Source organism: Fukomys damarensis, unplaced genomic scaffold (assembly GCF_012274545.1).
Source record: "Fukomys damarensis isolate Sample0158 unplaced genomic scaffold, DMR_v1.0_HiC HiC_scaffold_16, whole genome shotgun sequence".
In the NCBI taxonomy this organism is placed as follows: Eukaryota; Metazoa; Chordata; class Mammalia; order Rodentia; family Bathyergidae; genus Fukomys; species Fukomys damarensis.
Window position 1 is genome coordinate 13,881,764 of NW_022900928.1, and position 15,152 is coordinate 13,896,915.

Sequence of the window (15,152 nt, forward strand, 5' to 3'; positions counted from 1 at the left end):
TTTTTTAAATTTAAGTTTTTAGCATACAAGTTTCCCATTTTTTGGTTAGATTTATTCCTAAGTATTCAATTCTTTTAGATACTATTGTAAATGGAGTTATTTCTTCATTTCCTGTTAGGTTATTGCTGGAATGCAGAAATACACTGATTCTATTTATTAATCTTTAATACTGCAACTTTATTGAATTTGTTTATTAGCTATAATTATTTTTCTCATGGATTTTTGGGAGAGATTTTCTATATATGGAATTTTATTGTCAGCAAATGTAAATGATTTTACTGGTTTCTTACCAGTTTTTATGCATTTTATTTCTTTTTCTTGTCTAATAGAATTGGCTAGAATTTCTAGTACAAAGTTGAATCACAGCAATGCAAGTGAGTAGCATTGTCTTGCTCCTAATTTTAGGGAGAAAGCTTTTAGTCTTTTACCATTTATTAGGGTGTTACCTGTGAATTTTTAACCTTTGATTATACTGAGAAATTTTCCTTCTAATTGTAGTTTTCTAGAGACTTTTATCATGGAAAAATATTGAGTTTTTGTCAAAACCTTTTCTGTGTGAATTGATATGCTCATGTGATTTTCTTCTCTTGGTTCTAATAATGTGCTACATTATGCTGATTTAATTATGGTGAACCACCTGTGCATTTTTAGAATAAATTGTACTTTGTTATGATGACTAAAGCTTTTAATATTCCATTATATTTTATTTACTAACATTTTGTTCAGGATTTTACAATTTATATTCATAAGGAATTTTATTCTTTTAATTTTCTTTTCCTATGATATGTTTATCTTGAGATAATCTTGACCTTATAGAACACATAAAGAATTTTTTTCTCCTCACTTTTTTAAAAAAAGTTTGAGAAGGATTAGTGTTAATTCTTCTTTAAATGTTTGTCAGAATTCATGGTGAAGCCATCTAGTCCAGGGCTTTTCTTTGCTTTGGTAGGTTTTAGATTACTGATTCAATTTCTTTACTTGTTATAGTTCCATGGGAGTTTCTACTTCAAATTGAGGCAGTTAGGTAATTTCTGTGTTTTGAAGAATTTTTCTGCTCCTTCTAAGTGGTTTAATTGGTTTATCTACAGTCATTTCAGTTGTTATCTAATGTTACTGTTTTTGAGCACCATTGATTTGCCAAGAAACCCTCACGTGTTTGAGTAGTCTCAATTTGCATAACAAGATATAAGAAGTATTAAGTAGCAGTATTTCTACTTTGTCAAAAGAAAAGAAGAAACTAAAATTCAAAAATATTAATGAACTTTTCCAAGGGTTTCACATCCAGAAAATAGTGGTGATAAAATTCAGACTAAAGCTCTCTGATTTGATGTTTCATACATTTGCGAACATGGACTATGTGTGATCTTAAGAAAATTATTATCTGACTTTTCGCTATGGAAAAAAATATGATTTTTATGTGAAAGGTTGTAAGCAGGTTTTTCTCTTTCCCAGAATATTTCAAAGCAGAGGCAACCAATATTGGAATATTTGATCAATTAAATTAATCTAGTAGGAAATAAGACATTTCTACAATGCCTCAATTAGTATCCCCAGTTTTAAATATAATGTTGATGTCAGAAGGAAGATATGTTTAGCTGTGTAAATTAAACCAGTTTTATTTATGTCAAGAATTATTTAACTTTGTCTTCATATATGAAGACTATATAATTGATGGTTATCATTAAGGTGTGAGCTTTGTTTTTTTTTTAGCAATTGATTTCTTATAATGAGGATAGATTTATGTCAGTTCATTCATACTTAATTGTCATTGTGACAAATTTCTTGGATTTCCAAGTGACTTCAAAGGATCTGGATGCATCTATGAAGTAAGTGAAGGAATTAAGATTAAAACTTGGCTTCTTTCTATTGTTTTTTTGTATGAAAAACAATACAGATAATCTTAGAAAAAAAATCCTGGGATCAAAAACTCTTCTTGTCAATGTTTGATGAATAGAAAAGGAAAAATTTAGCAGGATAATAAACATGGTGATATCAGCAATATGTATCATACTCTTTTCTAATTTTGTGATCTATTTGTCCTTGCAAGAAGATGAAGAATTTATTTTTAGAATTCTAAATGTATCACATAATTCCTGCTTTGACAATAATGTAATGCTGCACAAAGATAGATTCAGTCTTATAATATTCCCTCAGATTATAGAGTATGTATAATGTTTTACTATTCCAAGTAGTCCATCCAGGCAAGACCCATACATATATCTGTTTGTATTAGTGGCTGTGATTCAGATTTTCCATATTGTAGGAAGAATGATAATAGCTCATAAAGATGGCTGTTGGCTTTTTGTCAACTATTATCATCTATAATGCCACCACCAAAATTTATGAGATAGTTAACAATATGTAGCATAATTGTCTCCTATTTTGAAGGGTGGAAAATTAGGTATGACACTAGATTCCCATTTGAGGAAAGCTACTAAGGAATCCATGAGTTCTGTCTCCTAATTCTGTTTTTTTTTTTTTTCTTTTCTACTATACTCAGTCTCTCCAAATGACCTCTGTAGCATGTTAGTACCCGAAGTTAATATCTCAGAATAGTACAAGTCTTTTTCTGAAGAATGAAAGTAAATGGGTAGAATTTTACCCATGAGATTTTTGGCTCTTTTAAAAAAGTAGAATTTATATCTGAATTGTATTAAGAATCTTGTTGCAGGAGGTAGCCCAAGTCTAATGGATCCTACGTTCTTGGTACAAACTCTTTTTCTCATGTGGTGAAGTCCTACTAAGTTTTGGCATCATTGCAGCTTCTCTAAAATTTAAGGATTTACTTTTTCCTATTTAGGGACTCTATCAGTGGAGCTGTTTTGATTCTAAAGGACTGTTGCCTATTCTGACAAGTGAAACTAATATCAAGCAGATTTTCCATAGGTTTTGAGTCTTGTATTGTGTAAATCCAGATAAAAAATAGTCAGAATATCCAAAAGGCTGGAAAGATGGATTTAAAAAAATGGGTATTATTTCCCAAGTTTGTTTTTTGAGGTTGCCTTATATGAGAGTTAGCAAGGGCCAGATTATTGTAGTGCCTAAAGCCAACCTGTTCTAACAGGCTTCATCTTCCTTTGTACAAATTTTAAAAGAATGGGTACTCACGCAAGGGTTTCAAACTCAGAGGCAAATTTGAAAAAAATTGCAGTGACATGTGGGCTGATTCCTTGCCAAGTCAGCCACTAAGAACTTTACTTGATCAACTCATCCACAGAGAGAATTAGAGGTGATTGAGGAATCATGTACCTTTGTTATAAAAAAACTAAACTTCATGTTTAAATCCTCAAATCCCTCTCCCTCTTACAAATTTCTCTTCTACTTTTAACCCACATCTCTCTCCGTTGCGTTTCCCTTTTCTCTTTCTTCTAGACATTTTCTGTGATATCTCTGTAGCTCTAATATATTCATTTTTACTTTTAGTATTGATACAATGATGTGTTCTAGAAAAATAGTTTTCTAAAGACATATTCAGATATGCAGATTCAAACCCCGGGAAAGGTTAAAAATGTTTTAAAAATATGCTTGACAACAGTGGAAATAAAACTGTTTGTAGCCAGCAGGTGAGCTGGAGAGTACTACAGGGTGTGGTAGAGATACTAATAAATTAACTGGCAGGCCAAGAACTATATTAAAAAAAATCAGATATTTCATAGCAGAGAAGCATGACAGCTATGAAAAAAAAGGAGTGCCCCAGGGAATTCTTTTAGAGTTTGATTTTTAAAAATATGTTTGACATGAAAAATGTTTTAGTACAAATAAAGCAACTGGTATTAAACTTACAGGGAGGGGGGTTGTGGTTTAGAGTTAGTATGAATAATGCATGATATTTAAAGAAAGAACAGCTCTAAAATGTTCCAGGGGAAGTCCGTGTTGATGGTTGGAATGGATGATTTTTCCCCGTTTTTGAAACATCATTAATTCAGTATCATTTTGTGATTTTTTTTCAACCTAAGATAGAAGCCAAAAAATACTGTTTGACTTATATTAGGATATTCTTTCTTGAAATAATTTAGTTTAAAAATCATGAAGATCAGTTGAATTATTTAAGCATAAAGTGACAGTCATTTACTATAAAAATAATTTGGCCTGGTTATCTTTTTAAAAAGCTTGTACAGTACTTCAAACTAAAATCAACCTCATGGAAGGGGAAAAACAAGATCAGATATTTTGAACATTACTCCATAGGAGCTCAGCACAATATAGCATTAGTGAATGCATTGTAGCAGCACTCCATATGCAATCAGAAGCCAATTGTTACTGGACTGTGTACAAGCACACACTGTGCTCAATGGTCTGATGAGGTATTATGGATATGATGCAAAGAGACTGTGTAGATTAGAAGCTAACAATTTGTTAAAAGTGAAAGCAACTTAACATTTACATTGGGCCAGCTGAGTAGCACTTCATGCATCAAGCGGGATGAGTTCCAAGGAATCAGGGGCATCAGACTCGAGGTATTAGTGTCCAGGTAGAAAAAAAGAGGTACTTTCCAGTTAATGCCCTCTTTTACTGTGATTCTTTCTACAATGTCTCTTCATTATTACATTCAGCTTTCAGTGTGGAAAAGCTCATGCAAAACAGCATGATTATTATGAATGTCAAAAATGTGTGGAGAAGCAGCCTATTAAAAGATAGCCTAGAGAAAGTACATAACACTGACTTTAAATAAGAAGCTGAAGCCAAAGTGACATTCCATTAAATCACTGATATTGTGTAATTTATCCACAAATATTAATTTTTAGTGCAGTTACACTATGACAATGTGTTCCTCATCATTTCTTCTTGGTTCTTCGAGTCTCTGGCCAGAAACTATGTTCCTAGGCTACAGAAGGTACTTCAGTCCCCTATTTAGGGTTGGGTTGGAGTTAGGAACACATTAAGATGTAACATTGATCTCTGCTAAATTGTGCTCGATTTGTACCAGTCTATTAGTACCGGCATCCCATGTACAATATGTAGTTATTTAATCAAGACACCATCAAAGAATGTTTGATCAGTGCCTAGTGTGCGTGATTATGTACTAGGTTCTAATAATATGATACTAGAGGTTAATTTATAAAAATGGGTTCATCTCTCATTAGATACCAGGTATTTCACAGAATGCTGGCAGATAAGATTTGCTGTTCTTAAAATTCTATGAAAGAGGTTGTATTTCTTAAAGGCTTTCTTCATTTTTATCAAATAAATAAAAATTTTATCAAATTAAGAGTTATGGGCAGTCCGTAGCTAATAATCTTTTTTGGACTCTTAATATTTTGCCTTGCCTAGCAAGCCAAAACTTTTTGTTGTTTAATAGAAAAGCCTCAGTGCTTTCACATTGTATTGAGTGTCAGCCTGGCTTTAAGATATTTTTTTACTCTTAAAAAATGATGTATTACAAGATTTGTAATGGAGTGAACATGCTTGAATTGCACATTTAATTTTTTTAACATCACATTCATGTTTTGCCAGTTTGCCTACCAGCTATCTGTTAACAAAAAGTTCCAAGGCAGCACTGCAAGTCTGTGCCCAACTAAGCCTTTTGTTTCTGCAGATGTTTGGGCTTAGAGCAATGTTGTAAAGCTCAGGCAATCCAAGGACCATGTTTGTACTTGCCTGCTGTGATTCCCTGTGCATTGTCTAAACCTGTATGCATTGTTCTTTCCGACAGGTGATAACTACCCCGTACAGTTCATTCCATCAACAATGGCAGCTGCTGCTGCTTCTGGACTCAGCCCTTTACAGCTCCAGGTAAGTGCCAGAAAAAAATGTGGGATATGAGCCAGTACTTTAGTGGAAAACTGCTAACCAGCTGTATGCTAAATAATGGCCTGAATGTTAAATAATTTTTAAAGCATAGCTCAGAAGGATTAACACCTTATGTACTTACCATACTGCAAGTTGAAGAGAAAAAATGCTGGTTCTATTATTTTTAAAGGAAAAATGACATTATAATTTAGTGCTGTGTATTCTCTATCAGATGAGTTTGTATTTTTATTGTTTTTTTTAAAAAATGGCTAGCTGTTAGCTTTTTTCTTATATAAGCATCAAATAGAGAATGATATTGGGCATTTTCCTTCTTGTGCTGCATAGAATAAGTCGTTATTCCCAAATCACATGATAATTATTTGGTGAAATGTGAACACGTCGTTCCTAAATCCAGGGATCCTCATCCTCTCGAGAGTCAAGAGTCTGAGCATGGTGTCTGACCGAGTTCTGGATTAGTAGTCTGTCTTTTAAAGCTAAACTGTGGAGAGAAAGTGACTCTTGGTTACCGAATGAAAAACATGTCTGTACCACATATTCTTCACAGTAAAATGGGAAGTGTGGAATAGGACTCGGTGTTCTTTACATTCTTTTAACACTATCACTGGAATGGGAAATAGACTTTAAATATATATTTTGGTGAATAATAAGCAAAAATGGTAAGATATGAAAATAATAGTTAATACAACAGAAAGTTCATTAAATTTAGTTTTTATTCTTCAAATTTACTGTGATTATTCTTGAATTTCGTTCAATAATCTAGGGAACAGCATCTGACCAGGCATTTTTATTTCTATGTGGCTATTCCCTATATGACGTGAACCTGCAAGGGATGCAGCTACTGTACCACCAAAACGCCATTACTTTCAACATTGTCAACTGGGCATGCAAACACATAATTTTTGTCGTATTCGAGGTTTTTGTTGTAAGTCTCATTCAGGAAGCATGAAGACATTCCCAAAACAGGAATGATAACCCTGCCCCTCTTACAAATCTTCACCTTTTACACCCTAACTTTGGAACTTATAACTGCTGGTAAAAAGCTAAAACAAAGACTCCCTATTGGTAAACCTAATTTATTTTCCTTTTCTTGTTGCTGAGCTATGGAATATCCTCTTGTTTCACAGGCAGAGATAAGAAAGCAGTGCCACTGTTTGATCCTATAACCAAGTTTCTGTAAAACAGAGAGGCTGGGTCTTAAACCTCTCACTTTCCATTCTTTGATATGGTCAATGCCGTGGATTTAGAAACACATATTGTTTCATGAGTTCTGACAGTATGTTTTGTCTTTTTTTTCTGAATATGCTACTAAACAGAAAGCTCATGTCTCTCACCCACAAACTAATCCAAGGCTAAAGGGCCTAAGTGACCGTTTTGGCAGGAATTTGGACACCTTTGAACATGGTGGTGGCCACTCTTACAACCACCAACAGATTGAGGTATGAATGCTTCCCTTGGTGCTTTGCTTCATTGGGAGGGGGACTGGATTGTTCTTTCATATTCTAGGCTTTTTTTTAAGAAGTGGCAAATACTTGGCCTAACTACTGAAACTGTTATTTCCCCTTTTCTTGTTTCTAAGGAGGCTTTTTCTTTGCTCCATTTTCTTTTAGAGGAAAAAAGAAAACCCAATCCAATGTCCATGGATTAGGAACTAGGTTGTTGATTGCCAGATATACAGTATTTTTTTCAAATGAATTCTTTGAGTGTCTTTAAAACTATCTTTCTTTCCCTTATATATTTTCTTTTTCTCATATATAGTGTTTTATAGTGTATAACAAATACTTAAACATTTAAAAACTCCCATTTGACCACATAGTTGCTTTAAACTTGATAAACTATAATTCTCTCTCTCTGTCTCTCTCTCCCTCTCCCTCTCTCTCTCTCTCTCTCTCTTTCTCTCTCACACACACACACACACACACACACACACACACACACACACACACACACACACACAGAGAAAGAGAGAGAGGAGCAGGGAGACAAGGAGACAGAGATAGAGAGCCCTGTGGTTCCGAAGGGTCAAGTGATTTAACAGGCCTATATATTATTCACTGAGTTTGGTTATTGCCTAGGTTTTCTAATTTTACCAAATTCAAATTTCCTAATATAGTTTTCTCAGGTAGAAGGGTGGTATCTGAGCCAGGCTTATAGCTTTTTGTCCATAAAGTTCTATAATATCCTTTTCATATTTAACTTTCCAGTAAAGCTTTTGTTTTATGGGATATTTGTACTCCCTGGAAAAAGATAATAGATGTGGCTCTTTTGAAAATCATCCTCTTTCTGCTGCAGAGACCCTGTCCTCCTCTCTCCAATTTCATACTTAATTCCTCCCCTGTACTATTGGAGCCCTCTCTGGGATAATCAGATATAGGAGGGTTGCCAGCTGCCTGTTGAATAATAATAATAAAAAGAACGGAAACAGGTTACCTCAGACTGACGTTCACTTTAATTTTCCAATGAGATATAATGCCAAATTTTGTATTCTAACCTAAGGTCGGTAACTTAACCCCCCCCAAAAGAAAATGCTAATTTTCACTTTGACATTATCTTTTCTACTGCTTTTGAACCTGTTCTTTTGGAAAGTGACTGAGTGATCACTCCAAAGAAGGAAGAAGACAAGATCAAAGGCCGCCTTGGAAATAGCCTAAGGAAGCGTTCCAGAGCTTATTGCCCGCCTCTCTTTTTCCTTTTACTTTGATATAAGCAATAGACAGGGGGTTTCCACTTGGACATGACTAGACATGTACTGACACAGTATCTGTGATCTTCTGTGCATCCAGAAGAGATCACTTTTTAAGGCTTTATCTTGGCTGTGGAAAGAGTGCCATGTTTCTGGCATTTTGAAGTCCATGTCTAGCAGAGCCACAAAGAGAGAGAGAACTGGACATAAGGAACAAGCTCTCCTATGCAAGGACAGTTCGTAGGCTTACCCACTCCTGAGAGTCAGTTTGAGGAGTGTTTGAGTGCTTCTAATATTATGAAAGCAGGTGGTCTTGGCTCAAACTCAAGATGCTCCTCTGACTTCTGTGATCTGTTGAGGTATTGTGTTCCATCCCATCATCCTTGCTGCACTCAGGTTTATACCCAATCTCTTTGTCTAATTTCTCACTTAGGTGAAATCACTGTAATCACTGGCCCCCTGATGTACCAAATCTGGCTTCTGCTGGGTTTCTGGAAACCATGATGTCGTACCTGAGTGTGCCAGAGCTGCACAGTGTGTTAGTGGCACTGATGTAGAAGCACAGTGGATGCCAGATAGGCTAAAAAGGAAACCCACCGATGCAAGCACCTTTATAATGTTGCAGCTTAAATTTGGCTGGTTTGAGAATTTAATGAGTTATTTTTGCCCTATCCTCTTGCCTTTAGTCTTTCACCTTTTTCCAGCATTTCGGAAAACCTTTGATCTGATTGTTTGAATAGTTCGCTGATTAGAAAGATTGACCTTGTTTGAAAGGCAGGTTCCCCAACTTTCCCGATATAATGCAGCATGCTGTTTGGTAGCACAGTAGACGCCTATATGTACCTGCTACACGCAGTACCATTTTAAATTTTGAGAAAGGGCAGAAGAAAATTTTAATATCTTGCCTTGTTGATTTTAAAACTCTGTCTTCTTTTTTAGCTAGAGTTTTCTCTTCTCCTGTGACAAGCTAAAATGTCACAGCTCTGTCAACAATGATGATCAAGACAAACTATTGATACCAAGGAAGTTTTACAATTATGTTAAATGATTTTATTTAGAAGCAGATTCTCAGGAAGAAAACCCCATAAGATATTTCTCAGAACTGGTCTTTTCTAACTGTAATGATACAGTTAATTTGTCTTTCAAAGGTTGTTATTTCTAATATTAACAAAGCTGGGTTAATCGTAGCACATCTAGTAATATCCTAGAAGCCTGAAATTTTGTATCAAGACATTTAAAATGGAAAGACCCTCTTTGCATTAGCATATTCTAGTTAGTTCTTTTATTAAAATAAGTAAGATACAAAAAGGCCATTTTTTTATACTTCTATGCTGTTCTGGGGCATGGTTTTCTCTGCTTCTGGGGCACAACATTAGGAGAGAGAAGACCAAGGAATGCTGTTTTTAGTTGAATAGTTCAGCAGATGGAAGCATGAATACTCATATATCTGAATGTTGAGGGTCTCAAACCATTAATTTTGACAATGTATTTAACCCTGGGAACCATCAGAAAGTACAACTATAAGGTTACAATGCTTTTGACCTTTAGAGAACAGAGGGCACTTGCTACAGTAAACAATATATTATATTGCTACTTATTTCAGTTCTCTCACCCTTATAAATTTCAAGACCAGTTGCCATTTGCTTTCCTCAGCTATGTTAGCACTGGTCCTTAAGTAAGTCAAAAAGAATGCTAAAGAAAGGAGACAGTATAATGAGGTAGTCATGTAAATATGGCCTTTAAGTAGCTATGATGTTAGATTGTTTCCGAAGAAATATGGTCTGAGGAACTAAGCTCTGAATGACTCTTTTTAATGGGAAAAAAAGAGATGGTTTCAGTGTATTGATTCATCATTTTCTGTGATGACTTTTAATATGATAGATCCTTAAAGTGATTTTGTTTTGTTTTTAATTGGGAGTAATGTTGTCTCATAGTTGTAGCTTATATTAAACACAAGCTGGTACCATATGCAAAGTGATACACCTGTCTCATGCTTTCTTATTAAATGATGCATGCTTCTCTTTGGCAAATACAGTAGTTAAATATCACACAGTTTAAGAATTTCTAATTAAAATATCTCCATGTGTCAGCATATTGGTAATGTATTATTTTAATCCATTTATGTTGTTTATGAAACAGTGACATATGTTTAGATTGTGAAATATATGAGCCTTAAAAATCACTTTATTGAAGAAAATTAATTCCTACAATGCTGTCTGGGTAACGTGCGCACTCACCCAGTCAGTCACTGACGGTACTGCCAGTCTTAATGTTGGGGAGACACACTTCTGGCATCCACATAACAGTCTTGGAAAGAAGCGTAACTGTTCTTTTTCTTAGCTCCAAATGATATGTTTTTTTTTTCATCTTAATTCAAACATGTCCCCCCCCTAATACTTTTTGTTTACCACTTTAAAAATATGTACAGTGAAAGATGGGACTGAATATTTGTATAGGGGATTATGAAAGACCAGTCAAAATTAAAACAAGCTAGTTACCTTTTCAAAGTTAGACATAGTAATTTGTTTGTCAGCAGGGAGATGTTTGGGTCAGCCCTGAGATAAAGTGACTGTCAGCAGTTATTCCTACAAGACAAGTAATTTCAGTCAGTGTATTACTGACAGATTGCTCACTTCTCTGACTCACCAGAGAAAACAAACTTAATATTGTTACAGGCAGAGTTTCTGTCTTCATTAGCTCTAGAGAATGATTTTTGTTGAGGATTCAAAGCCCACCAAGCTTTAGTTGGAACATATTTTAACAGACTAGTTCTTAAATGATAGTATGAGTGGTAACCCAAATGAAGGAGCTGCATATGAAAATTCAAAAATCAATGGGAATACATTTTCACCTTTATTTGGTGGACATTCTGAGTGGTTTGAAGAAGGTTTGAAGAAAGAAGTATAATTAAAACCTTTAAGTACAGAGAAAACCTTCAACCTAAGTTATAAGTTATTCTTAAATGAAACAAAACCTTGCCAAGTTTGCAGAGAGAGAAGAGAACAATTGAAATTTTTGCAAAGCGAATACAAGCACATATTTTATTTAAATGATATTGTCAATTTTCATGCTACAAGTAGAAAATGAAGAAATGCCCATCAACGTGGGGAATGGTCTATTTCTATTTTAGTTTCAACCTGAATTGTTATGATATTGTGTTCACTGGCTCATACCTTGTTTTATTTACAGTTGTAAACATGCCTCAGTGCAACAGAGGGAAGGGAGGGTGAGCTAACTTTGCAAGGCAGGCCTGGGAGGCTGTAATTTCTAATAGAGAAGAAGTTGAATAAAGAGTTGATTAGAGTGACTGATTACTGGCTACCCGATGGAGAGAGAGAAATGTGCTGGTTCAAAGCTTTAAGGATAGCAACCATGGGCTGTGCTTTGAGGGGAAATGCTTGTTTATTTCTTAATCGGCATCACTCACCATCTCTGACTGTCTTCTTAACTTTTAATAGCATGGTAGAGCTCGAGAGAACCATTATAGCTATAGCTAGATAAGCCTTGGGCTAATGAAATGCGCTACGTTGTCTTACAGTTTTCAAAATACCTTCATTTTCTTCAGCTTTTTCATTGTAAAAAGAGTAGAATGTATACCCCCAGGATCATTGTAAATAACAAATGGGATAACGAAGCAGATATTAGATTTCTAAAAATGTCAGCAAAACCATCATCAGAATAGATTAAAAAGAAAAAATAACTTGTAGAGAGTAAATCTAATAAATCTGGGTGGAAGTCATTGAATTTAGGGATCTTTGTTTTTCTTATCATGAAATTCCCAACATTAAGTGGTACAGTATTTGGTAAAATGAATGAATTAATAAATTTCATCTTTGGTGGCCATCTGGGACTTAAGCCTCTTTGAAAACTTTTTAAAATGTTTAATCAGTTGTTCTATCTGTAAGAAGCATTATTCCATCCAAATAACTTTTCATTTCTAGGTAGGCTTCTCAGGAAAATTTGCAGTTTCCAAGTGGGTCCTGTTGGAGGCTTAAAAAATACAAGCATATTAGAAAAGGATGCAAATTAGGAAGACAACTCCTAGCATTTGGATATCTGACTTGTCATTGTAGTCCAGGAAGCAGAAGTTGTTTATAATCACCCACAAATTAAAATATTGAATATACTTGATTTTCTTATAGAAATTTGATTTTGATTTGGGCTTACGATAATACCTAGAAGTTGGCTCTCCTTACATGATCCCTGTTAGTCTCTGTGTTTATGTTATCTGATTAATAGAGTATTTATTTATATTTTGAGAGATGGTTCAGTAAGAGCCCAGGACCCTGCAATTACAAAACCTGCACAGTCCCCTCTCTCTTCATGTAAGATTTCACCAAAGTCATTTAGCTCCTGCCCTACTAATTAATGCACTCACTCAATAGGGAGCTTGCAGTATGTAATATGATCAGCCCTTCATTATCTGTGGATTCTGCATCCATGGATTCAGCCAGCCACAGATAAAAAATATTTAGAAAAAATTTTGCATGTGTACCGAATCTATACAGACTATTTTTATTGTCATTATTCTCTAAACAATACAGTGTAACAATTACTTTCATAACATTTACATTGTGATAGGTATTGCAAGTAATCTAGAGATGGTTTAAAGTATACTTGTGAGGATATGGATAGGTTATATACAAATACTATACATTTTATATAAGGGGACTGGAGCATCCACAAATATTGATACCGATGAGGGGTGCTGGAAGCAATCCTCCATCAATACTCAGAGATGACTGTACTTGCATTTCAATAGATTGCTCATAAGATGTAATGGATCCTTAAATAATGACAGGTAGATCTGTTCTTGTTTTACCAAATATGTTTTAAAGTATTTTTGATCAATATTTCATAAATCAACCTAGACCTTGGTCCTTGATACCCGTCAGTGTTTTCACAAGAGCTGTTGACCTTAAGCAGTATAAGCAAAAACAAAGTGATAGATATGTATGAAAATATTACTACTTAAAATATACCCATATCTTTGATTATACCAAACTCTGCGAGATGCAAGTATGTGGTGCTCATTTGAAGCGCATTTGAAACAGAGATGCTTTTCAACTAGATATTCCTTTGTGGGATATCTATCAAGTTTTTATTCCAGTTCACCTACTCATTTAAATTAAAGAAAGAATGAAATATTACCAATGTTACATGCTTTTAAAATTCTTATTTGAAAACACACTTTCTATCTTTGATGTGGCTGTTAAAATAACATAATATTGGGCGGGGGATTTAGCTCACTGGTTCCGCCACTTGCCTCACAAGCACAAAGACCCAAGTTTGATCACCGGTACCGAAAAATAAAAAACAAAAAATAAATAGGACAATGCTACTGTATCATTAAAGTTGTGCCAATATCTGTCTTTAAGAGTTGATAAGTGATCATGAACTAGAAATTTCAAAAGTGCTATACTTTATGATTCCAAACCTATGACATTCTGGAAAGGGCAAAACTATGGAGATGGTAAAAAATATCAGCAGTTGCTGGAGTTGGGATGGGGAAAAAGGATGAGTAGGAACAGCACAGAGGTATTTTTGGGTTGTGAAAATACTCTGTGTGACTCTATAATGGTGGAAGCATGTCATCATGCATTTATCCAGATTCATAAAATGCATAATACCTGGAGTGAATCCTAGGTGAAAACGGACTTCAGATGATTACGTTAAAGAAAGCTCATCAGTTGTGACAAAGTGAGACTATACCTGTATGTAGTAGGGCTGTATGTGATTGCTATACCTGCACCTCCTTCTTACTTTTGCAGTGAAGCTAAAACTACTGTAAATATAGTCTCTCTTTTAAAAGTCTGTGGTTAAGGAGATTACTATGGACGTCTAGTGGGTAAGAGGCCAGGTAGGTGCTGGTGAACACTCTGTAATGCCTTGGATAGCCACCTGCAATGAGGAATATTCCAGTCCAACATGTCAATAGTGCTGAGGTTGAGAAAACCATATAGATAGTGGAGAACAATCAAGGAATAAGATACCCTTAAAGAATTTACATTTACATTTCAGTCAGAAAAGAGAAAATAGGGAAAGGAATACATAACAAATAATTGCTATTGCAAATCTTATACATTAGAAATATCGTCATCTACTTATCTGCCTGAATCCAAATAAGCAGATTTTTAAAAACTAAAACCTAGTAGATTGTTTATCCTAAGTTTTTTGCTTCACTTTAATCTTCAAAATGAAAACTTTTATTCTACCCAGTCACTTTTGACTGAAACAGGCCAGGATCAAACCTGGGGCTTCATGCATGCTAGTTAAGTGGTCTGCCACTAAGCTATACTCCCAGCCCTTTGGGCTTTTAATAAGGGAATATTATTTTTGATATTAATAATAAATAAGTCTATCTTTCAGAGTAGAATAAATATGAAATTTCACGAACACCTGGGAGCTGTTCACTAGCTTTTGTAGAATGCTGTTTCCTGAGATCTCATAAGATATATGAAATTATTTTGGGCAGAGATCATACACTAGCTGTATAAATCGGATATGACATAGGAAACCTGAATTTCTTACTAAAGCAAGGCAAAAAGCTTGTTATAAGAATAATGTAAATATTACATATGTGTATACATATACATATTCATATAATATCTTTTACAGTTTAAAAAGCGATCTATATTTAGTCATTATAATAAATATATTCTAATTTTATCTCCATATTTTCAAGGAAGAAATTGAAATTTAGACGAGTAAAGTGTCTTGG

At 34.6% G+C, this 15,152-nt stretch overlaps 1 protein-coding gene across 27 annotated transcripts in view; it reads left to right on the plus strand.

The window, feature by feature from the left end:
- Sox6 (SRY-box transcription factor 6) overlaps positions 1-15,152 on the plus strand; it is a 557,563-nt gene that overhangs the window by 441,264 nt on the left and 101,147 nt on the right. For 22 of the 27 annotated variants that reach the window (XM_010615190.3, XM_010615191.3, XM_010615182.2 and 19 more), the window contains 2 exons: positions 5,654-5,733; positions 7,065-7,187. In XM_010615190.3, coding sequence (XP_010613492.1) covers positions 5,654-5,733; positions 7,065-7,187 — 203 coding nt within the window. The remainder of the gene's footprint in view (positions 1-5,653; positions 5,734-7,064; positions 7,188-15,152) is intronic. The other 5 variants (XM_010615202.3, XM_010615204.3, XM_010615203.3 and 2 more) reach the window with 1 other exon arrangement.